The 23,634-nt window shown below is 35.6% G+C and overlaps 1 protein-coding gene across 10 annotated transcripts in view; it reads left to right on the forward strand.

The window, feature by feature from the left end:
- DOCK9 (dedicator of cytokinesis 9) overlaps positions 1 to 22,769 on the forward strand; it is a 307,165-nt gene extending 284,396 nt beyond the window's left edge. For all 10 annotated transcript variants that reach the window (XM_075918762.2, XM_075918765.2, XM_075918764.2 and 7 more), the window contains 8 exons: positions 2,802 to 2,924; positions 6,264 to 6,377; positions 8,334 to 8,480; positions 11,524 to 11,734; positions 16,333 to 16,523; positions 18,870 to 18,970; positions 19,174 to 19,312; positions 22,323 to 22,769. In XM_075918762.2, coding sequence (XP_075774877.2) covers positions 2,802 to 2,924; positions 6,264 to 6,377; positions 8,334 to 8,480; positions 11,524 to 11,734; positions 16,333 to 16,523; positions 18,870 to 18,970; positions 19,174 to 19,312; positions 22,323 to 22,445 — 1,149 coding nt within the window. In that variant the 3' untranslated portion in view covers positions 22,446 to 22,769. The remainder of the gene's footprint in view (positions 1 to 2,801; positions 2,925 to 6,263; positions 6,378 to 8,333; positions 8,481 to 11,523; positions 11,735 to 16,332; positions 16,524 to 18,869; positions 18,971 to 19,173; positions 19,313 to 22,322) is intronic.
- Positions 22,770 to 23,634: the final 865 nt, after the last annotated feature.

A 23,634-nucleotide genomic window follows, 5' to 3' on the forward strand; every position in this document is an offset into this window, starting at 1 on the left:
ACTCCTCCTGCAATGAGGTGTAACAGTTAATCCAAACTAAGGACTTAGTTCGGATTAACTTCTGACTGCCACGTGTAGCCACGGGCAGTCCGTTCGAACTAAGGGGATTTAAAAATGGCGCCTGCCCGGGAACATGCAAATGAAGCCCTGGATATTTAAATCCTGGGCTTCATTTGCAAGTTCGAATGCCTACATTAGTCGCCCTAGTTCGAACTAGGTGGCTAATGTAGACATACCCTTACATGAGTTGCAACATATGGTACAGTGCCTAGAGGGAGCCACCAGCCATTTTGGACAGCTAATGACTACACACTCCCTCACCCCAGGTCCCTAATGATCTGGAGGTGGGGGAGCATGCAAAGTCTTCTACCCCCCCCCCCCACCAGGGGTGCATGGTACCTAGAGGGAACTGTCTCTTCTGCCTGAGGCCCCACCCTTCCACCTGAGGCCCTGTCTTTTTTGGAGCAGAGCTAAGTTGCAACCACTACCAAAATTTGTGGACCCCCTGCAAAAATTACTGCTGCCCCCGCCCCAGTCTAAACCATGGGTGGGCTGAGGGGAACTGCATAGAAATTAAGTGGGGCTGGTGGAAGCCCCAGGTAATGATTTAAATAAACATGGATTTGCCTGCACTATATACTTTATCTCCTGGGTAGTCGCAGACATCATCTTCTATAAAGTTACAATTTAAAAATCCATATCAAGTGGAATACTCAGACAATATGCTACATCAAGGCAACATAAAGCAAGTGCTTGAAATGTATGTATATCAATTCTTGCAGAATCATGTATCCTGATGTCTGCAGATAGCAAATTAAAGATTATGGTGTTGATTGTGCTCCTGTTAAATTCTGTAGATGATTCTGTACTCTTCTTCCAACAAGACAGAGCATGGGAAGCACAGCTAAAGAGAGTAAAATAGCAAAGATGATTTCATGCCCTAGAGTGGCTTGTTAGAACACATTGTTGGGCCTATCTAATTCTCCCCATGCCCCAAAAAAGTAGCCTCATTTAGAATAACATATATTAGATCTGGGTGATGTAAGGGAGAATATATTTGCAATTTTAAAGTTTAGTCTCTCCCTTTTTAAATGTTATAGTCCATTAGTCAAGTAGTCTACAGATGACCAGGGGAATAGAAAAGCAAAATGGGATGAAAGAGATAGTATATAGTCAAAAAGTTACCAGTTTCACAATACATCTATTTAATATATTGAAGTGTATGCAAACTATATATCTAATACCTCTGAACATTAAATGGTGACCCAAATAAACAAATGAAAGAAAAATTGATTGCCAAATGTTATTGAAACTGCTTAGAATGAAAAATAGTTCCATGTAAATACCACTTTTTGAAATAAAATATATGGGCCATAATTCTGTGCTAAATAATAAAGCTTATATACTTGGCTGATGATATGCTATTATTTCATTTACGTAACAATTATGTTTACTCGTTTAAATGTGCTAGCATATGTAATTCTACTAATCCATATGAAACAAATGCCATTTTTAATTTGGCCACATAAAATATTTTATTCCTCCAATCCTGAAATAAATTTGGTTTATTATTCTAATATTTAAACTTTTTTTAAGGTACTAATTTCATTACAGTCATTGCAAATTTATGGGAACAAATTCTCTTGTAGAAGTCCTGAATTAATTTTTATCCCGGAGTCATAAATCACTAGAGTCTGCATTTTACACACAATGCATTTCCTTAATATTTCCTTAGTCCATTTTTTTACAAACCCTTTATCATTCTACATTAGTAGCTTTTCTCCAAACTCTGTCAAATTTCTCTTCACTATACTATTGCAAATTTGCATGTGGTATTCCAGTTGATAGAGTTAATATGTTAGATCAGGTTAGCTTATGATTTTAATGTAATAATATTACATTTGAAAATATATGGAAAATGAACATTGGACATTCGAATGACAAGTAACCCATATTTTTATTTTTAAATGTTCTGAACTTGTAAGAGGTATAGTGGAATATAGAATAGAAAACATTGTTGTACAAAATGTTACCACGCTTAAGTGCATAAACTATTTGTCCTGACTAATCTTCTTGCAACAAAAAAGATAGGGTTAAAAATAAAACAAAGAAAGCCAGGAATGTTATGCCTACGTAGCCTTTTCTGCTTCCTCATATTTCTCAGTTTCTTAAACTTTCTTGCTCTTATTATTTGCCATTTATTTCAGATATGACATATAAAATTCTAATGTGCATTAGTAAGCATATATTTTTGAGTATCTATTACTGTAATGCAGATAATTGTACTGAAAACATAAGTAGTTGGGTTGTCCTTATGGAAACTAAATTTAAACAATGTTTGGTATCCAGTTGACTTTTTGTTAAATAATGTTTTTCACAAACAGAATGTTTGCTTTATAAATGGCTTCTGAAAAGCAATTATAAAACATATTTGCTTGACTGCATATAAATATTACACGGAGCAAAGCGTATTCCTTTAAGTGTATGTCCATTGGATTGTTCCATGGGAATAGTGTACTTGAATGTTGACGTTCATGGAGTTCTCTAAAACAAAATGATATACAAAATAAATTCAAAATGTATATAGTCACATCCAAAAATGGTATTTGTCGTTTTGTTATTATATTGGATTTTTCTAAAACAATGTTCTGTCTTAAAATACAGTGCCATTATATAGTTTTGTTTTGGGAATCTATCTTTTTTCAATAAACTGCCCTTTTCCTTGTGTTTTGGAAAGTTCTGTTCTGTAGACATAATAAAACAATGTAAAATAAATAAATTGTATTTCTTTAAAACTTTAGGATGTGCTTATGGAATTGTTAGAGCAATGTGCAGATGGACTCTGGAAGGCTGAACGATATGAACTGATTGCTGACATCTACAAACATATCATTCCCATTTATGAAAAACGGAGAGATTTTGAGGTATTTGAGATGCTTCTGTTTTTAAATTGGTGAAAACAATCTAGCCTTTTGAATCTATAACATATGTTATATCAATCTCTCTGCATAATATAGTATCCGAACAATTTGAATTGAAGTATTCAGATTTAAAGTGGCAAGTTTAATTTAAAAGCATAAGTTTTTGGTCTTTCGCTTGCACAGGTCCTGCTTCGTGTACACCTTGAAGAACTAAATGGTTTTGTATTTGCCTTTTATCATTGGAATTTGTTATGTGTCCAATTAAAAATCAATGGACAAAAACAGATGTCTTTATTAAAAGCTTTTTATATGCAGGTGGTGCATGATCTTGCATATAATGATAAAAAGCTAGTGTAATTAAATTACTTTCAAATGTTTTTTATCCAACTGAAAACTAGTGGCAAATACACAAGTCCAACTCCAAAGAGGTTCTGAGCATCTTTAACAGCCATTTAAGTCAGTTGGAGTTGCAGATGCTTAATGATTTTTAGCATTTAGTACCATTACTTTCAAGATTGTTTTTCATAAATGTTATTCAATATTCACTTGATATCACATTACTGTAATAATAAATAGTATTGAAAATGCAATATTGATATAAATTGAGGGATGTATTATATTCACTTGATATATGACCTTTGGTAAATGAGTTTGGGCTTGATCACAGTCCCAGTTATATGATAACACAGAAATGTCAGAAAGGATTATGTGCCTGTACAACCTCCCTCATTCTCTACTTTCTCCTGTCAGCAGATGGGTGGGGGAATAGGTAATGGTTTTTTTTTTTGTTTTGTTTTGTTTTTAAAAAGGTTCCAGTGAAATTCCTGACAATTATGAGTTAATAAATCTAACTTCAGTACCAGAGAAATTCTTTGAAACTAAAGGACAGAATTATCAGACACAGAGAAACACCGTATGTTGGGGGAAAATCAACATGGCTTTTGTAAAGGGAAATCATACCTCACCAATCTATTAAAATTCCTTGCAGTTGTCAACAGATGTGGAAAAGAGCAATCCATTGATAAGGTCCTTCACCAGTCTTTGAATAAGATGGAATTAGAATCTGCTTAAACAGAGGGAAGAGTAGGAATAAATGGTGGTTTTCATAATAGAGAGAGAGGTAAAATAGTGGAAAATCTATACTAAGGCCTGTGCTGTTGAACATATTCATAAGTTATTTGGAAGATTGAGTCAACACTGAGGTGGCAAAATTTGGAGATGATACTAAATTTCTCAAAATTATGTCCAAAGATGACTGCAAAGAGTTCAGAAATCTCATGAAACTGGGTGACTAGACAACAAAATGGCAGATGAAATTGAAGATTTATAAGTGCGAAGTAATGCACATTAGAAAAAATAAGTTCAACTATACAGGCAAAGTGATGGGGTCTAAATTTCCTATTACCACTCAAGAAAGATTCACCGTGGATAGTTCTCAGAATATCTGCTCACTGTGCAGCAGCAATTAGGAAAGGGATAAATTATAAGATACAGATATCATAATGCCTTTATACATCGATGGTATGCCCAGATCTTGAATACTGTGTGCAGTTCCAGTTGTTCCACCTCAAAAGCAAGATATTGGAATTGGAAAAGGAACAAAAAGTATCAGGAGTACCAAACGACTTTCATCTGAAGAGTGTTTAAAAAAACTTGTTCATCTTAGAGAAGAGATTATTAAAGGGACATATGATAGAGGTCTATAAATCATGAATGGTGTGGAGAAAGTGAACAGGGAAATGTTTTTTTACCCCTTGACATAACATAAGAATCATGGTCACCCAATAAAATTAATAGGTAACATGTTTTAAATTGAAATAAGGACATGCTCCTTTAAACAATGCACAGTCAAAGCCTGGAATTCTTGCAAAGCATGTTGTGAAGGCCAAAATAACAACTGGGTTCTAAAAGGAATTCGGCAAGTTCATGGTTGATCAATGGCTATTGGCCAAGATGGTCATGGATACAACCCTATGCTCTGGGGATATAGCTGTACTACAGTTAAAAACCTGTGACTGGTCCATACTAGGGATGTAAGTAACTAGACAACTATTCGATGAGCAAATGCTTATCCGATAGTCAACTAGTGACTCAACTAGCTGTTTTCCCCCACCTCTTGTTGTCTCTATTAGAGAGAGGCATCAAAGTGCAGGGGAACAGGATCTGGCGCTGGGGGTAGACAGCTTAAAAGCCAGTTTCCCTCAGCACTGTCTCTGTGGGGAGAAGGGGCAGGGGTGCAGTGGGGAACTAGCGGGACTTCCACCTAGAAATGTAGCAAGAGCAGAGCTCTTGCTACATTTCAAAAGCAGAAGTGCTGTGGAGAGCCTGGTGCAAGCTGGGGACTCAACAGTCCCCCACTGGCCATGCGCTCCCTGCTTTTGAAATGTACAAGAGCCCAAGCAGGGTTCTTGCTATATTTCAAAGGCGGAGGTTCCCTTATTGACTAATTGAATAGTCGATGCAGATTACTTCGGTTATTCAATTAGTTGATTAATCTCAATTTAACATCCTTAGTCCATACTACCTGACTCAGGCTAAGAAACTTGGTCTTTAAAAGGCTTTTTAATAGCAGTGTAGATGTTCAGGATTGGCTGAAACCCTGATTCTGGGATCCTGTGAAGTGGGAGGATCCCAGAGTCCAAACATCTACACCAAAATTAAACAGCTCCTTAGCCTGAGTCTGCAAACATGGTCCAACTGGGGTTTTTTAATGCAATGCAGACATGCTGTACGTGTTCCTAAACCTATAATGCCAGAAGCTGGGACTGATGTCTTGATGATTTCCTTGTTCTGTTGATTCCCTTTGAAGCATCTGGCACTGGCTATTGTTGGAGGACAGGGCACGGAGCTAGATACATCATTGGTCTGCCCCAGTATAGTCATTTTGATATTAAGCATTGGCTATGTCATCCCTGAATGTGCCAGTCAAACCAACTGAGCCAGTATATGGAGGGTAGTAATCTGTTATTGCTATGATGGTATCAGTTTATTCTCTCCATTTTTTCCTTTGCTTGCACGTATACACTCACTCACTCACTCGCATGCACTCTCCCCTGAATCCGAAGAGGAAAACATAGAAGGAATAAGATATTAATCCTTTTCTGCATTGTCCTTTAGTGAGCACTAGAAGGAACATAACAATCTAGTCTTTGATGGCTTAACTCCACTGCTTTAAAATCCTACGTGATGGTAGTGTTGTTTCTTGTTAATACATTTTCTCTTAGAAAGTTGATGTTAGCGACTAAAAGAGCTTTTTCTTTACATGAAGCTTTTTATGTTTAAAATAAATAGAAAGTATTGTTTCTAAGTGCTGCTGTTCCAAAATTCTGTGGTGTTTTTTAGAGACTGGCTCATCTATATGACACACTTCATCGGGCATACAGTAAAGTAACAGAAGTTATGCATACAGGCAAAAGACTACTCGGCACTTATTTCAGAGTAGCGTTTTTTGGACAGGTGAGCATTATTTAATATCACCTTTTCAACTATAAAATTCAGTAAAAAAGGTAAACATTTTGCAACATATCCTGATGCACAATTTTCCTTTGATTTCTATATTGATTCTGTAGAATAAAAAGCATGATACATTTATTTTGGTAGAAATGATTAAACATCTTAAATAATGTTGTTTCGTTTAATAGATTTGTCATTTCCAGTATAATTCCTCCTTTTCTTCCTCAGTAAACTTTCTGCTTTTTCTTTCTTTTTCTTCCTTTTTTTTACTATCTTAAGGCTGCGGTAAGTTCTCCCTAATGATAATTCTTAGTAATTTTTTGAGCAACATCTTTGGTTCTGAAGTGTGGTTTGCAAGTTTGCTTTTCAGATCTATATGTATTCTAAGCTGGTATAATTCCAAAAATAACAATCAGTGCTATTTACAGAAACAAAATCACCTATTCTCTGTGCATCAGCACTGCATGCTTCAAAAAACAAAATTAAAAGTTATGGCTGAGTGGGCATATTTGAAAACTATGCCACAGTAGCCAAATACTGTGTACGTTCGCGTGTGTGTGTGTGTGTGTGTGTGTGTGTGTGTGTGTGTGTGTGTGTGTGTGTGTCTATGGGGCTGACAGGCTGTTTAGGGCAGAGCTACTCAACTTTAGAAGCTCTGGAGGCCACAATGATACTCACAGCACATGCCGAGGGCCACAACTTAAGTGTGGTTGCACATATATGCAAATAGCTTTTCACACTGATGGGCATGAATACATAGATTAAGGCAAGACTACCCAACACGCAAGCCCCATTTAAGTCAGTTCTGCTGATATTAATACAATGCAATATTACCTGATTTAACCCATATGACCGCACTTTTAATGAGTAATGACAGTCCAGAAATTTAACTACTAAAATGCATATCAACTGAAGACTATTATATTGACTACTTTTTTTGTTTTGGCTCCCACGCCTGGGCTGCGTGTACCCAAACCAAACTGCGGGCCACAAACAAACAGGCTGGCCTGCGGGCCACATGTTGAGTAGCCCTGGTTTAGTGACTGGGGGGGGGGGGGAGGATTGTAAACTACATTGAGTGATATAACCTTCAATTTATTCTGTTGTCTTTTATAACTTTATAGCAATACCAGTTTACAGACAGTGAAAGAGATGTGGAGGTAATTACAGTAGCTGCTTAAAAAGCAAGCAATGCAGTAAAAATTACTGCATTTCAGCTTAGTTTGATGTGGGTATTCTTTTCAGTGTAGCCTGTGTTTATACATGTTATGTTCTGTTTCTTTTGTTGTTTTGTCTGTTTCCATTTTATGACAAATATTTATTTTCTGTTTTAAAACATTAACTCAGACGTGGCTTTTTGCTTTAAAGCAGTCACCTGTTTCACATACCATTCATCTCTATATTTGTTTCAACCAAGGTTTCAAAACAGATGGATTTAACTGGTGCAAACACACAAATATTTATATTTAATATAATGTAAGGCTTTTAAATGAGAAAGTAGGTGTGGTTTTATTGTACTATACATTAAAGTATGTAAAACCCTATAAAACTGTTTTTCAATTTTTTTATTATTTTTTTGTAAGTTGTTATTGAAGTGGAGAGTCAAATAATTCCTTCTGGCAAGGATATAAATCTTTTGGCAAGTGAAACAGGGTTGAAAACCATTCATTTTGGAATAATACAAAAAATCAGTTTTGATCCCAAATCTTTTAATGTTAGCATATCATATAATTACCACAGTCCTTTCATAAGTTTGTAACGTTGTGTGCTTTCATTACCTGGGCACTCACTCTGTATTAGATAATTCACTGTTTTTCTCATAGATACCTTTTTAACTTGGATTTTACTTTTAATAGCTTTTATAGATATTTTTACTTTTGCTTGAACCGTGACATTGAACATTTAAGTTTGCCTTGAAAAGCATAAATTACTATGATTCTAATTATTTGTTTCTTACAGGGATTTTTTGAAGATGAAGATGGAAAGGAGTATATTTATAAAGAGCCTAAACTCACACCTCTTTCAGAGATTTCTCAGAGACTGCACAAGCTCTATTCTGACAAATTTGGATCAGAAAACGTCAAAATGATCCAGGACTCTGGCAAAGTAAGACTGTTTATTTGTAAAGCACACGTTTGTCCCAAAAATTTCATGATTTCATTTTATGAATTTCTAGAAAATCAAGACTCTTGAGTTTCTAACATCACTATTCTGTCCTCATTATGTGTGCAGACCTGCCACACATCTGAATAAAATATTGGCTGTAGGAGGTAAGGGTCATAATGGCTCTGAAAAAATGCCTTAATTTTGAATTTCCTAGCTATTGTCACACACCATTAGGGGACCCCACTAGTTAGCTCTGCACTTTGAAAACTTACCATTTATTCCTACCCTTTGTTTCCTGTCTTTTAAGTAATTATCAGTCCACAAGAGGGCCTTCCATCTTATCCCATGACAATTTACTTTACTTAAGAGCCTTTGCTCAGGGACCTTGTCTAACACTTTTTGGAAATCTAAGTACACTATATCCACTAGATCCCCCTTGTCCACATGTTTGTTGACCCCCCTCAAAGAACTCTGCTAGATTAGTGAGGCGTGATTTCCCTTTACAGAAACCATGTTGACTTTTCCCCAACAAATTATGTTCATCTATATGTCTGACAATTTTATACTTTACTATAGTTTCAACTAATTTGCCTGGTACTGACGTTAGATTTGCTCATCTGTAATTGCCAGGATCACCTCTAGAGCACCTTTTAAATATTGGCATTACATTAGCTATCTTCCAGTCATTAAGTATGGAAGTTGATTTGAAGGAAAGGTTACAAACCACAGTTAATAGTTCCACAATTTCACACTTGAGTTCTTTCAGAATTCTTGGGTGAATGCCATCCAATCCCAGTGACTTGTTACTGTTAAATTTATCAATTTGTTCCAAAACCTGCTCTAATTACACCTCAATCTGGGATAATTCCTCAGATTTGTCTCGTAAAAAGTATGGCTCAGGTTTGGGAATCTTCCTAACATACTCAGCCATGATGACTGAAGCAAATAATTTATTTAGCTTCTCTGCAATGACTTTGTCATCTTTGAGTGTTTTTTAGCAACTCGATCATCCAAGGGCCCTACTGGTTGTTTAGCAGGCTTTCTGCTTCTGATGTACTTAAAAATCCCTTTTGATCCCTATTGTCATAGTATTGGGGTGCGTGAGAGATATGAATGAGTGTCAAAAATATATATATATTTGGTCATAAAAAAGTGCTGGTTATGACTTTTTTTGTGTGTTTTTTTTTTTTAAAAAAAGTGCCAGTACTCCAGGGGGAAAGTTGTTGAGTTAAAAAAAAGCCGGGGTGGGGCCAGCATAGCCCCTTTAAAACACACGGTTTAAATGTTGGACATTTGCGTACAGAGGTGCTGGTATGCTCTGTTCTTTCCAGGTAAGCTCTGACTGAAGGTGCCGGGCAGTACCATCACAAGAAAAGCACTGGTCATAACAATTCCACTGTGAGCTATGGAAGTGTAATTATTGACACTTTACAGAGGGCAAGTTGAGACACAAACATAGAATGACATGTGCAAAGTCATACATGCAGTCTTCATAATCTGAAGACCTTTCAGGGTGTTTTGTTTTAATTTAAATTTTTCCACATGATCTTTATAACCGTAATAATTTTTTATTTCCAGATTATCCTTGTAACAGTCAGAGAGACGAAGTACCAGTATCTGTTTCCTCATTTTGAGTACTCAGTTGTGCCAACTTAATCTATTGTTAATGTAGCATCTTAATTAAACGAAATTTAATCTAGACGAAATTTAATGTAGAATCAAATTAAATAAAAAGGGGTAAGCAGTGAGGTAGTAAAGTTTGCGGATGATACAAAACTGTTTAGGATAGGCAAGACAGAAGCAGACGGTGAGGGACTCCAAGAAGATCTCACCAAACTGAGTGATTGGGCAACAAAATGGCAAATGAAATTTAATGTGGATAAGTATAAAGTAATGCACATCGGGAGAAATAACCCCAACTATACGTACAGTATGATGGGGGCTAATTTGGCTACGACAAATCAGGAAAGAGATCTTGGAGTTACCATGGACAGTTCTCTGAAAACTTCCACACAGTGTGCAGCAGCGGTCAAAAAGGCAAATAGGATGCTAGGAATTATTAGGAAAGGGATAGAAAATAAGACCCAGAATATCTTACTGCCCCTGTATAAAACTATGGTACGCCCACATCTTGAATACTGTGTACAAATGTGGTCTCCTCACCTCAAAAAAGATATTTTGGCCTTGCAAAGGGTTCAGAAAAGGGAAACTAAAATGATTAGGGGTTTGGAACGGGTCCCATATGAGGAGAGGTTAAAGTGCCTGGGACTTTTCAGTTTAGAAAAGAGGAAACTGAGGGGGGATATGATAGAGGTATATAAAATCATGAGTGGTGTGGAGAGGGCCGATAAAGAAAAGTTATTTATTAGTTCCCTAAATAGAAGAACTAGAGGACACCAAATGAAATTAATGGGGAGCAGGTTTAAAACTAATAAAAGAAGTTCTTCTTCACACAGCGTGTAGTCAACCTGTGGAACTCCTTGCCAGAGGAGGCTGTGAAGGCTAGGACTATAATAGAGTTTAAAGAGAAGCTAGATAATTTCATGGAGGTTAGGTCCATAAAAGGCTATTAGCTAGGGGATAAAATGGTGTCCTTGGCCTCTGTTTGTCAGGGGCTGGAGAGGGATGGCAGGAGACAAATCGCTTGATCATTGTCTTCGGTCCACCCTCTCTGAGGCATCTGGTGCTGGCCACTGTCGGTAGACAGGATACTGGGCTAGATGGACCTTTGGTCTGACCCAGTACGGCCGTTCTTATGTTGACACTGCCTTGGATATGTCTCTCTTACCTGCAGTCTTGTATTATCAAAATGTAGAAAATTGTTTAACTACACAAATGTACTAATGTTATACTGTAAATTGCCTGTAACATTTAAGTTAATAAATGAAGGTACTTCAGTTTTTAAATCAGTGGAAAGCAGGGGTTTCATGTGGGGATTTACTTGCAAAATCAGAGCCAAATTTATATTCTAAAAACTGTACCATTTAAAATAGAAAATTAACTCAAAATAGTTGTGATTAAACATTTTTCTATTTTTCTAAAGGTGAATCCCAGGGATTTGGACTCAAAATATGCATATATACAAGTTACACATGTAGTGCCATATTTTGAAGAAAAGGAATTGCAAGAGAGAAAAACTGAGTTTGAAAGATCTCACAATATTCGTCGCTTTATGTTTGAAATGCCTTTTACTCAATCTGGTAAACGACAAGGAGGAGTGCAAGAACAGTGTAAACGACGAATTATTTTGACAGGTATTGTATGATGACTTTCTCTTTTTAAAGATAATTGCTTTATTTATATTATGTCTTTAAATTTAACTCTTGATGTTTGGTATTCTGTAAGTGAATAATATCTTCTGTTTTTCCAGGCAAATCCCAAGGATTTCATGCTAACAAGACTGTTGATATTAGCCATTAGAGCAGAATAAGCCCAAAGATTAGGTCTAGGCCACACACATTTTTTTTCTTTTAACTTTACATACACTTCGTGATAGTATTTTAAAATGTAACAGTGTCCTCTTATGTTTCTGTAAGCATATTGTTCTGTAAGATTGTAAATTTTGCCATGTGATTATTTTACACTCCAATAACTGCTGATTGTGCTTTGTGAAGGAAGATGGCAGAAGAATAGGATCCCATATAGCCTTTAGGTTTAAATTAATATTTTTTGTGGTTACCTCCCTTAGGGTGCATCTACACAACACCCTAAATTCGAAATAAGATACATAATTTGCACTATGCAAATTGCATATCTTATTTCGAATCTATTTCAAAATAACTTATTTTGAAATTTGTCATATCTATACAGTGCCAAATTTTGAAATAACATGATATTTCGAGACATCCCTCAACTCTTGTGGAACAAGGGTTACTGAGATGCCGAAATAGTGCGCCCATTATTTCAAAAAATATTTCGAAATAATGGGCGGCTTGTGTAGATGGAGGGTAGACGTACCCTTATTACATGCAATGTACACCTACATTTAGTAATAATGCAGGACATCATAAGGTGAAAACTAGGGCTCAGAGTTCTCCTCATATGTAGAACCCTGTGTGGTTACAAAATGTGTATCCACATTTGTAGCCACAAAAATGAGCTGTGGATATCTGCATTCGCATCCATAGGCGTGGATACCCACAGATATCTGCAGATTTGTAGGACTCTACACATATGAGTTAGGGCTGTGAGCTTGGATAAGACACCTATGGAAAACCTATGTGCTTAAAGTATCAGTGATTGTGATTGAGCTGATGCAAAAGTTCCTTATTGTGTTGGTACGTACTTAGTGCCTCAAGTTATTATCAAAGATATCTGTGTTACTGGAAGAGCTGATGATCTGGCTATGTCATAGGATTCAGTCTTGATTTAATTGGTTTGCTTTGTTATGAACTTCCAGTATAATCTTGAACAAGTCATTCATGTCTTAACTTTCCAATTACTATCTTTAAAATGAGGATAATAAACTTCTCTACATCTTACTGATGTAGCCACTTACTAATGCTTACAAAATACTTTGTGGTTTTCATATGGAAGACACTATATATGTATGGAATATTAAAGAAGTATCTTTTGAATAAAATATTAACCTGGGATTCTGACCATTTATGGTAATTAAACAACTTTCTAGGCTTTGATCTACAGTAGGAGCATTAACCCAAATGTCGTAATTCAGTCTATCTATTTTCAGTCAGCTAGTTTACGAATCCTATGTTACTTTTTAAGTATTTTTTACTTCTTGTCCAGAAATACTGCATAGGGTTAGGTTTGCTACTTGAACAGTCTGGATATTTTCTAGTGGAACACTTTCCTTTGGAAAATTCCAGTTCTTAGACATTCTAACATTCTGAAAGAACATATCAATTTCTGTGAAATTTGTGACACAAACCTCCATCAGAAATGTGCCTGGTCTTCACACTTGTCTCCTTGATAGCCTGCGTTCTCAGCTCCTCAGCACCAGAACTTGAGACTCCATGGGACCCCTGGAAGCATATTTTAGTTTGGATTAACAAATATTGTAGGCTTGCAGTTGGATGAAAAAAAGAAGGTTTTGGATTTTTGTCCCGATTCAGAGTTTTAAAAAATCCAAAAATTTCAGGATTTGGTTGGGTTTTTGTGAGGGGCGGGGTTAAGTTTTTTTCCTGGTCAATTCTAGTAACTACACTTGTGTAGCTTGGGAACTGATTCTCCTTTTGGAGTTACTTGTATGCTTGCACATGCTCAGGTATTAGCATCCAGTGGGTCTGCTCAAACTCTCTTGTGGCCACATATTAACCAGGAAGATATAAAAGGGAACTCTTTCCCAACTGCTGTTGTGTTCTAGTCATCTCCCATAGGAGAAGCAGGTGAGAACCTTCTAGTGTCCTTGATGCTTTTGTCTGTCAGTGCCCTTACTATATCCTAGCGATAGAGATGCAGCCATGTTAGTCTGGTCTAGCTGAAACAAAAGACAGGACTGCAGGGGTTCTCAAATTTGTGATACCGCAGTCCCCCTCTCAGTTGCTCGTGACCCCCCTCTCTATTGCTGCAACCACCCCCTCAGTTGCTCACAAACTCCCTCTAAGTTGCTCGCGACTCCCTAGGGGGTCGGGACCCACAGTTTGAGAAACTCTATATTATGGTTTTAGCTTTTAAGTTAGATTGTTTGTTAGTTCTGCAGCATTGTGGCCCTACTCAGGTTTGACCCATTCTCTATTTCTATATTAATAGTATAGTATCTCATTTCCAGCGAGTACCATGGCTGATCCCAATAAAAACACCAGCTTTAAGTTTTGCCAATCAAAAAATGTTATAATGCTGTTACTGATGACTGTGAATGGTTCCTAGATGAGAGCCAAGATGCAAATTAAAATACTGGCCATCATCAGCACCTTGAATTCAAAGGGAGTAAGAAATCTGCCTCAACCTCGATCTGTTAGAAGAAGTTGTTAATGCCAGTTGTCAGTCTACTATTTAGAACCAAGGAAAGACTACATCAAAGAGCTACTAAGCACCACTCTCATGTCTAAGACCAGTGACGAATCCACTGGGTCAAGATCATGTGGCTCTTGGGGATGTAAAATTTTGATTAATCAGCTAATCGAGTAGTCAATGGAATTTCTATTGACTACTTGATTAGCCACAGGCAGCTCTTGCTACATTTCAAAGGCAGAGACACAGCAGTCAGCACTCAGCGTGAGCCAGGACAGCTGATTCACAGCTCGCACCCAGTCCCCCATAACACCTCTGCCTCCCCTGCCCCCCACAGATACTGTGCTGGGGTGAGCCGGTGTTTAAGCTAGCTGTCCCCAGCACTGGCTCCTGCTCTACCGCCCCTCCTTCCCCCCCGCTGCCTCTGATAGAAACTACCTTCTTGCGTAGTCAGTTACTTGACTAGTCGCTTACATCCCTACTCTTAGGTAGCTCTGGAATTTGATAGACCAGAAATGTTGGTATTGAAGCTAGGAATACCCAGAAGGCAGAATCAAAGAGCTTTGACATGGAAAATTTATACTGATTCTTTGAAGGTGACCTTCATAGTATTTTTAATTACATTTGTGCCTATTTCCTACTCAGTTTTTATCCAGGAATCATATATCTGGTCTTCCCTGTTTTAACTGGAGAACATCTTTGATACTTGTCTGTACTGGAAAATATATTGTCATACCCCATTAATACAGTGGTACTGGTCCCTACCCCCTTTGAAGTAAGAGGCAAATTACAAGGAAATGTTACAAAATGCTTCTATGAATCAAGTCCTTGACCTTTATTAGTTAGCAAATATTATATTTTATCATAATTTATACATCTAATGAACACACTTTTTAAAAAATTGGTATATTTCTCCTGAGGGATTTCATTCTCCAGTGCAATGACTGAAATAGATTATGGTATAGTAGTGTTAGTTTTCCACTGGGTAAGTCTATCATTTAAAGGAAAATATAATTAAGTTTTGCTAAGAAATTAACAACTTAATTTATAATCCTGTTTTATAACACATTCTTTGGTAAAAAGTCGTATTATGCAGTATAATTATCAAATGAGTACATTTTCATATTTCTCTAAAACAATTAAATTATCTAATGTTTCAAAAAATACCTTCCTTTGCAAAAGAAGTTTAATTTAAGCACATGATTTCTTTATTGCTTCTGAACTGCAATAAATTAGATCACTTGTATGTCAAGGTCAGTGGATGATTATTTTACATGCTGACTCATACATAGTGTTTCTATGAGGACTATAACAAACAGTACTTTTTAAAAAGAAGTATTACATATGTCATTCATAGGTTACTGTACTGTAGACTTTGATCATTTAAGACAGTTTCCTGAGGTATGGGGCACTTTGCCTTTGAATGTGTAAATCTTCACCACCATGTGGCAGAGTTGAAAGGGCTGTTGTTAGCTTCATTTTCCTGAAAAGAGGGTGGAAAACAGCTTTGAAAACCTTGGAAAATGCTAATTTAAGCAGTGTTTGGAAATAGATAATCCATAAAAGCAAGGAAATTCAGTTGGCTAACACTTGATTTCAGTAGTAATAGAATCACACCAATCTAAGCACTTTTGAATCCATCCTGAAATGTTTTAAAAGGACACACTGAACTTTTTTTATACTTTTAACAAAGAATACTGAAGGCTAGATAACGGAAAGATATTGGAGAATAAACATTTTCATTTTGTTTACTTTGTGAATTTAACATCATGTTTGTGTATTATGTAACAAAAGATTGTTTGGTTTATGGTTGTAGCAATAAAATTCATTACAAGCATATAACCTTTTACAAAATTCCTCAAAAAACTCTTCTAACATGTAAACTATTTAAAATTAGCTTAATATAATCAAACTGATTACTTAATCTGTATTCTTTTCCTAGCTATACATTGTTTCCCATATGTGAAGAAGCGCATTCCTGTAATGTATCAGCATCATACAGATCTAAACCCAATTGAAGTAGCAATTGATGAAATGAGTAAGAAGGTTGCAGAGCTCAGGCAGCTTTGTTCTTCAGCTGAAGTAGATATGATCAAATTGCAGCTAAAGCTACAGGGAAGTGTCAGCGTTCAGGTAAGATCCTTTGTCTACCTGTACACTAGATTTCATATTTTCCTTTCCCCAACAAAACATGATACATGAAGTTTCAGCATTTTTATCTTTACATCTAAATGAGGTACTTTTAACATGGCTTTATGTGTATTAGTTACACACGTACACACATTCTATATCGAAACCACGAATTTGTGCCATCATAGCTTTTAAGGGTGACAGCCCATCTCTAAAACCAGGTTTTCCTTTTTCCTTTGTTTTATTTATAATCATGTGAAAATTACAAAATCGTGATTGATTGTAAAACAATGTTTAAAGAGATGTTTCCAGCCAATGTGCAACACATACATACACAAGATGCCATTAGAAGCAGCAGCAGTCTGGTCTCTACAGACAGCCTCGCTGGACTGCAGAGCACCCTCTCCTAGCCTTCCTCTCTGTTGCTGAGACAGGAAACTACCTGAGAATGGTGATAGAGATGCAGCCGTGGCCAGACCCACTAAAGCTCATCACCTAATAGACCATCTTATTAGTCTTAGAATGCTGCAAATTCCTGTCCTTTGTTTTACCTGAAGATGGTATGAGAGATTATATATGCAAAAAACCAAGGGGAGAAATTATCAAGAGCCTCAAAAGGAACTAAAGAACGCATTTGTATTTAAAAAACTAAAATTGGTGATCTGCTGACAGTGGAATATCTCTTTTTTTAAAAATATATAAAAGGCCGGAAAAGAAAAAGCTAAGAATCCTGATCTTTTTCAACATTAGTTCCTCCTCTAAAGAAAAGAAACTTAGCTCTGGACCATGATAATCTCAAGCCAAAAAAACAGGAGAGAATCTTTCTCTCCCAGATGTATTGGAGGCCTTGGAGAATGAAGTGATGGATACCATCAGTCTTCATTCAAAAAGAGAGGATGAGCAAGCAAAGTCCAAATGCAGACATCTATCTGCAAGCAAGACAGAATTTTCCCTCTGCCTACATCGTTGTTTGAAGAATTCTTTAGGCAAGAATATGTACTCACTAAGATAATGCATCTGTAAGCATGTGAGAATTCTTGCAGAAGTTGAATTCTTTCTAAAGTCCCACACCCGAGCCACCCTGTGAAGTGACTCACAGACTCATAGACTTTAGGGTCAGAAGGGACCATTATGACTTTAAAGTTTTGTTGTTAATCATCAGAACTACTTGGGCAACGAGTTTTCACAAAGGACATGGTGTTGTAAACACTAAATTTCACTGGCAGGTTAAATTCAGAATAGCTTCTGAATCGGGAAGTATTCAATTGATATCCCAGAAAGTAGGCTATCCCTAGAAAGACTGTTTACATCATGTCAAATGTAATTAGGTATTTATGTATTGAAGAAGAAAACTTAAGATTTTTGGGAATAGTCAACAGCTAAATGGCTAAATGGGTTTATATACATGTCCCTAACCCACTTTCCACCTGCTTTTCTGAACCATTTTTCCTACTGCCTGAACTAGTTGAAGAAACAAATAATACCTCTCTCCAAATTAGCCAATAAGATTGTGGTACTCTGACAAAGTGGAGCTGTAGAAGAGATCACCAATCTCTCCTCCCAGTAGTGATGATATCCTATCCCAGGTCTTATTTCTTGACTTCCCAATCTGTACTACTTGAGCCTGACAGCTTAACTATTGCTCTAGCATTTTTCATACTTTCAGTGCATGTATGTGACTGGTCTTTGAGAGCCCCTGATGACACTCAGTTCTCACTGACTGAATTCTTGCAGGTGAAAGATCCATACATTAGTAACAGACTGTCAAGCATGGTGCATTTAAGACAATATATTTTTTATTGTATGTTTATTTGTTGCATTACTGTCTGGTCAGGTCTTAAACTGTACAGGCCTTCGCCAAAGAATTTACAATCTTCGGCTTTAAGAGGAGGCTCAGCAGCTAGATAAAATGGAGAGAGTGAATGGGATAACAATTATGATTTTGCACAGGCATTTTGTGTTTACAATTTTTGATTGTTTTTAAATAATGGAAATAAATAAGCAGATCACTAGCAGTAGTCTGAGTCTTCCATCTGCCTGGCCATAGGAAAGTAAGACAAATTTCCTATGTGTTGGCAGTCTTATCAGAGATTGTATTTTGCTGCCACTCTTCAAATGCACCTTCTAGGTCAGTATTCAGCACATTTAAATGGGGAAATGTATTGCTGTATTGTACCTGTTGAATAAACAGAGAAGTTTTGTTTCCTATTTTATCTGTTCGGTACTTTTAACAAACAATACATTAACTTAAGAACAAATAGCCAAACCAGTTTGAGAGAAGTGGGTGGGTGAATCAATATGGTAACATAGCTCATCATCTTTATGTAAAATTCCTTGTTTTTGCTTTAGGTTAATGCTGGTCCATTAGCATATGCAAGAGCTTTTTTAGATGACACAAATACCAAAAAATATCCAGACAATAAAGTGAAGTTACTGAAGGAAGTTTTCAGGTAAACTGTCTGAATGTCCACAGAATAACTTTTAAAGACTGATGTTTTAAGCAGGGTGTTTTAGGTCATTTACTTTAATGTTACTAGCACCCTTGACATGCTTACAAAGTATACTAAAACTAACCAACAGCATTTGACATCACTCCTCTGGATTTTGCATACATGCTATGTTTTTTTCTTTTCTATTTTTTATGCAACTTCAGACAATTTGTTGAGGCTTGTGGTCATGCATTGGGTATAAATGAACGACTTATAAAGGAAGATCAGTTAGAATATCAAGAAGAAATGAAGGCCAACTACAGAGAAATGGCAAAAGAACTTTCGGAAATAATGCATGAACAAGTATGTACTGAATCCTAAATATTATATATCACACCAGCAAAGATATAGGGGAAATATTCAATATTTTTTTTCAGTGTTCTGCTCTTGCATCAGAACTCTTATACTGTCATGAGATCACACCATAATTTTCTTTAATTTGTCAATTTATCATATTTGAAATTTGTTATATTTGTAACATATTTACTGAAAATGAAATAATTTAGTTTTTTTAATTAATAATTAACAAAGATATAACAAAAGCTCAGTATTTTAAAAATGGACTGTCAATGAGTAGTCTACATGGAACCTCAGTACAAAAGTTTCTGTAAGTATTCATTTCTTACATAAAATTTGCTGAAATTATTCCATGTTAATTGTTACAGAGTAACAATTTAATAGAGAGGAAATGGTTTAAAACTTCACTTTTTAATGCTGAGGGGGATTTTTGTTGACTTCAACCAACATTTCTTTAAAATAAAAATACTTAAATCCATTAAAGATTTTTGTCTTTGAGGAAATGTAAGTATACATAGTATGATTATATATCGTATCTAAACTTAAATTTTCTTCTGAAATATTTATTCTAACAATATTTTATGCAGCAAATATTTTGTAGAAGTGTGAACTAAGATTTTCTTAGGTATATTAATTACAGAATTTTTCTATCCAAAATCATTTTCTACTTGTTTCATTTTATGATTGGCATTTTACAATCTTGTTCACAATGTTATCTATTCATACAAAGGGTTTTCTGCTCTGTAAAGTGAATTCTATTCAATAATGAGTTCTTGTTCTTGTAGGGAAGTGAGATTTTAAATACATAGAATTGTATGTTATATCAGTGTATCTTTAAATTTTTATTTAACTGTCTTTTATTAACATTTTTGACATGTCATAATATGAAGTTATGGTGAAACTTGGAGTATACAGTAGGTATATGAAAGTGTGATCATTTTTATGGTTAACCAATGGATCTGGGCCCATCTGTTAATGTGCACAGGTACACGCAGGCCCCTGTCCCCCAGGATGGGAAGGCAGGAGCCAGTGCTCATGGGTGCTAGCTTAAAAGCGGCTCCCTGCGTGCACGCGGTCTCAAACCTCAAAAGTTCACAGAATCTTTCGAAAAAGCCTTCCCTTTTCAAAAGAACCCTGTCTAGACCACGGTTTTACTTTTGAAGTAGCTCTTTTTTGAAAGAGTGCCATAATGTGATTTTGCAAATGAAGCACGGGAAATTCAAATCCTGGCTTCATTTGCAATTTCAAAGTGCCTAATTTACATCCCTCTGTCGAAAGGGATGTAGATAATCTAGACACAGCCTAACAGACCAGTAAGCAGTGAAAGTGTTAGTAATGCTGCTAGATAAAATTGACCTCCCGTGGTCCAGAAAATTATCTGGTTTGGAACCAGCCAGGTCCCAAGGGTGATGGAAAAGAGAGATTCAACCTGTAGGATTTAATGAGAATTTAAATGTGGGCCAGGTGGATAGAGTAAATTGAGAAATCTAAAATAAAACTGCAATTACATCTAGAAAGATAGTAGAAATTTCAGCAACATTAGAGAGAAGAAGAATTTTATAAAGGCACTAAGCAGATATTTAAATAAATGGAATTGAGAGGAGTACAGGACATGAGGGGTAGATGTTTTGAGGAACAGACATGAGGGTGCAATTGATTTCCTTACAGTTTCCATTCCTGTGATTATAAACCCTGATACATGACATTGTAAGGCTGGAGTAATATACACTACTGTGATAATAAGCCAATTTGTTCTTATTATACAAGTATGATACATGAGAAAATGTGCTAATTCAGCTAAATGTTGCCTAAAAGCAAAATGAATCATTTGTTACAAGTTTTATATTAAATTTCAACATTTGAAATTCCATATTGAGAAATAAAAATACAATGTAAGAAAATTTTAATTAGAAATTATAATTCACAGGTCACCTTTTGTCTGCAATTCATTTTGAAGTCTTTAAAATGTAAATTTTATATAACCGTATCCTATTTCTACAGTTGATAAATTCACTGAACATTTCATCAATTTATTTTTTTTCTGCAGGCAATGAAAAAGCTAATTAATATAAGATGCCCTAAATTATTATTATAGTGAATAACCAGTTGGTTGCAAGAAACTTCAAATGCTATATCAAGAGGGGTTTTTAATATAAATGAATCTAAACAAATTTCTCTTTCTTTACTGTGCTGCTCACAAACGTGATCAGATGGGATGGTAATATTCTTTTTCTTATTTCAGGGTCTCTGTCTAGTTTTGTATAATCCCTTTTATTGCTATAACATAGTTATGAACAGCCTTTGTCTCTCTTTCATCTTTTCCCCACATCTGAAGTATATTGTGAACTTAGAGTATTCTCCCTGTGTAAGATCCTTTTTTTAAATCAGTCTATGGACACCATTCTGAGGAATGTGCTGTTCCATACTGATGGGATGTGTATATAACCCAGCTGTTTAGGAAAAATGGAATCGAGTCTCAGAGCGAGAATGGTAAAAGAACAGTCCTAGTGGCAAAGCACAGCAAAGGTTTTGAATGATTAGAAAAGCTTTTGTATTAGTATTTTTATAATTATCATTTAATCGTCCATAATTCTTTCTCTGCCAGCAGTCAAGAGTAAATATTTTGTGTTTGACTGAGAAGTGAATAATCTGCAAATTTTCATTTTAATAATGCCCACACCCTGGTCTGCATTTACATTTTTCCAGACGAGCTGAGATTTGATTATTGTATTCTTCTTCAGAAGTAATTGCCATTGTTAACTTGTGAGCTGTTTGAATCTTAGCCAGAAAGAAAACCATTTAATTAGAGAGGTATATTGAGAAGTTACAGCAAGGTTTAACATTCAATGCAATACTGGAAGAATACAATAATAATGTTTACCTCCACAAACAAGACAATTGTATGCAATTGAATTGAATAGAAATGGACTATATAAATAGTACATTTTGAAAATAGTGCACTGTTTTATTGATCAGTTTTTGGGTGAAGTTATATCTCTGTTTATTTCCATTTAAGATTGTTCCTGTTGAAGAAAAGACCAGTGTTATGTCTAATTCACTACACATTTTCAATGCCATAAGTGGAACTCCAACAAGCACAGCAGTTCATGGGATTCCCAGTTCTTCATCAGTTGCATGAGTGTTTTGTAAAGGAAAATAATTTTTCTTAGTATATGCATGGATTTGCTGTATTATTTGCAAACTCAGGATGATTTTGAAGTTAAATATTGGGCACCTGCAAGCCATATAAATTAGCACACTAAAGCACTGAGCACACTAAACCTTTGGACAGTTAGGAATAAATAATAGTGGTGGGAGACTTCTAAAACAAATAGCGGCACACACATTTTTAAATTTTGCTGGCAATATTAAAAGTTTTCATAATGTCTTTGCAGAGGTCTGTGTTGGGAATTTTTATGATAGTTAATTTTATTTTTTCCTTGGAAAGTATTATTAAAGTGAATGGCACATTACAAAAAGATGTTGTGGAATGTAAATTTACAGATACATAATATTCAGGTGTTCTATTATGTATGGCACATACAGATTAATTCCAAGGTCAAGAAATATTTTGAGACTAGATAGACACACTAATTTTTTGGACTGAATGGAACTAACACTAGTAGCTTTTGTACCATTGACAAATTGTTTTGCTCCATTTTATACCTTACTAGTATATTGAAAGTATGTCAGCTTAAAGCTGATGGATAAATTTAGTACAACCAAAGGTCTGTATTAATTAACACCAAGCAACAAGATACACTAAAATATAAGTAGTGGTAAATTGATTTGTACATATTGTTTGTTAATACAGTCCAAATATATTGTACATAAATATATTACGTTTCTAACCAATTTTTAAATAGTCATACCAGCTTTTGAGCCTTCTGCTTTAAATTTAATTGTGAAATATTTGTCCTCATCCAAGTACACACTATATATACAGTTTTGTGTATTCTTGTATATAAATAAGTGCAATATGAAGATGTATACAGTCTTTGCTATGTTAGGTTTATACACTGTTTTGAAAAAAATCATCCCTTTTGCCAAAGCAATGGACTATATAATAGATTATCATATTCTGTTAAATGGTGGTGTAATTTAAAGCTTTTACCATATTATTGTTCTTTTCAGACATTAATTTAGTAATTTTATATTTGGGGGAAATAAAGGTTTTAAATTTTATTTAACTAGAAGCACTGTCCTGCTGTAATTAAACATTCTGTACTACAGTTATATTAAAAAACTAGCTAATTTCTCTACAACATGTCCTGGTTTTTATTATTTTACAGTTTATCCATTGAGGAACAAGACTGAAAAGTTCACTC

The sequence above is a fragment of the Pelodiscus sinensis genome, chromosome 1 (assembly GCF_052426305.1).
Source record: "Pelodiscus sinensis isolate ZL-2025 chromosome 1, ASM5242630v1, whole genome shotgun sequence".
NCBI lineage: Eukaryota > Metazoa > Chordata > Testudines > Trionychidae > Pelodiscus > Pelodiscus sinensis.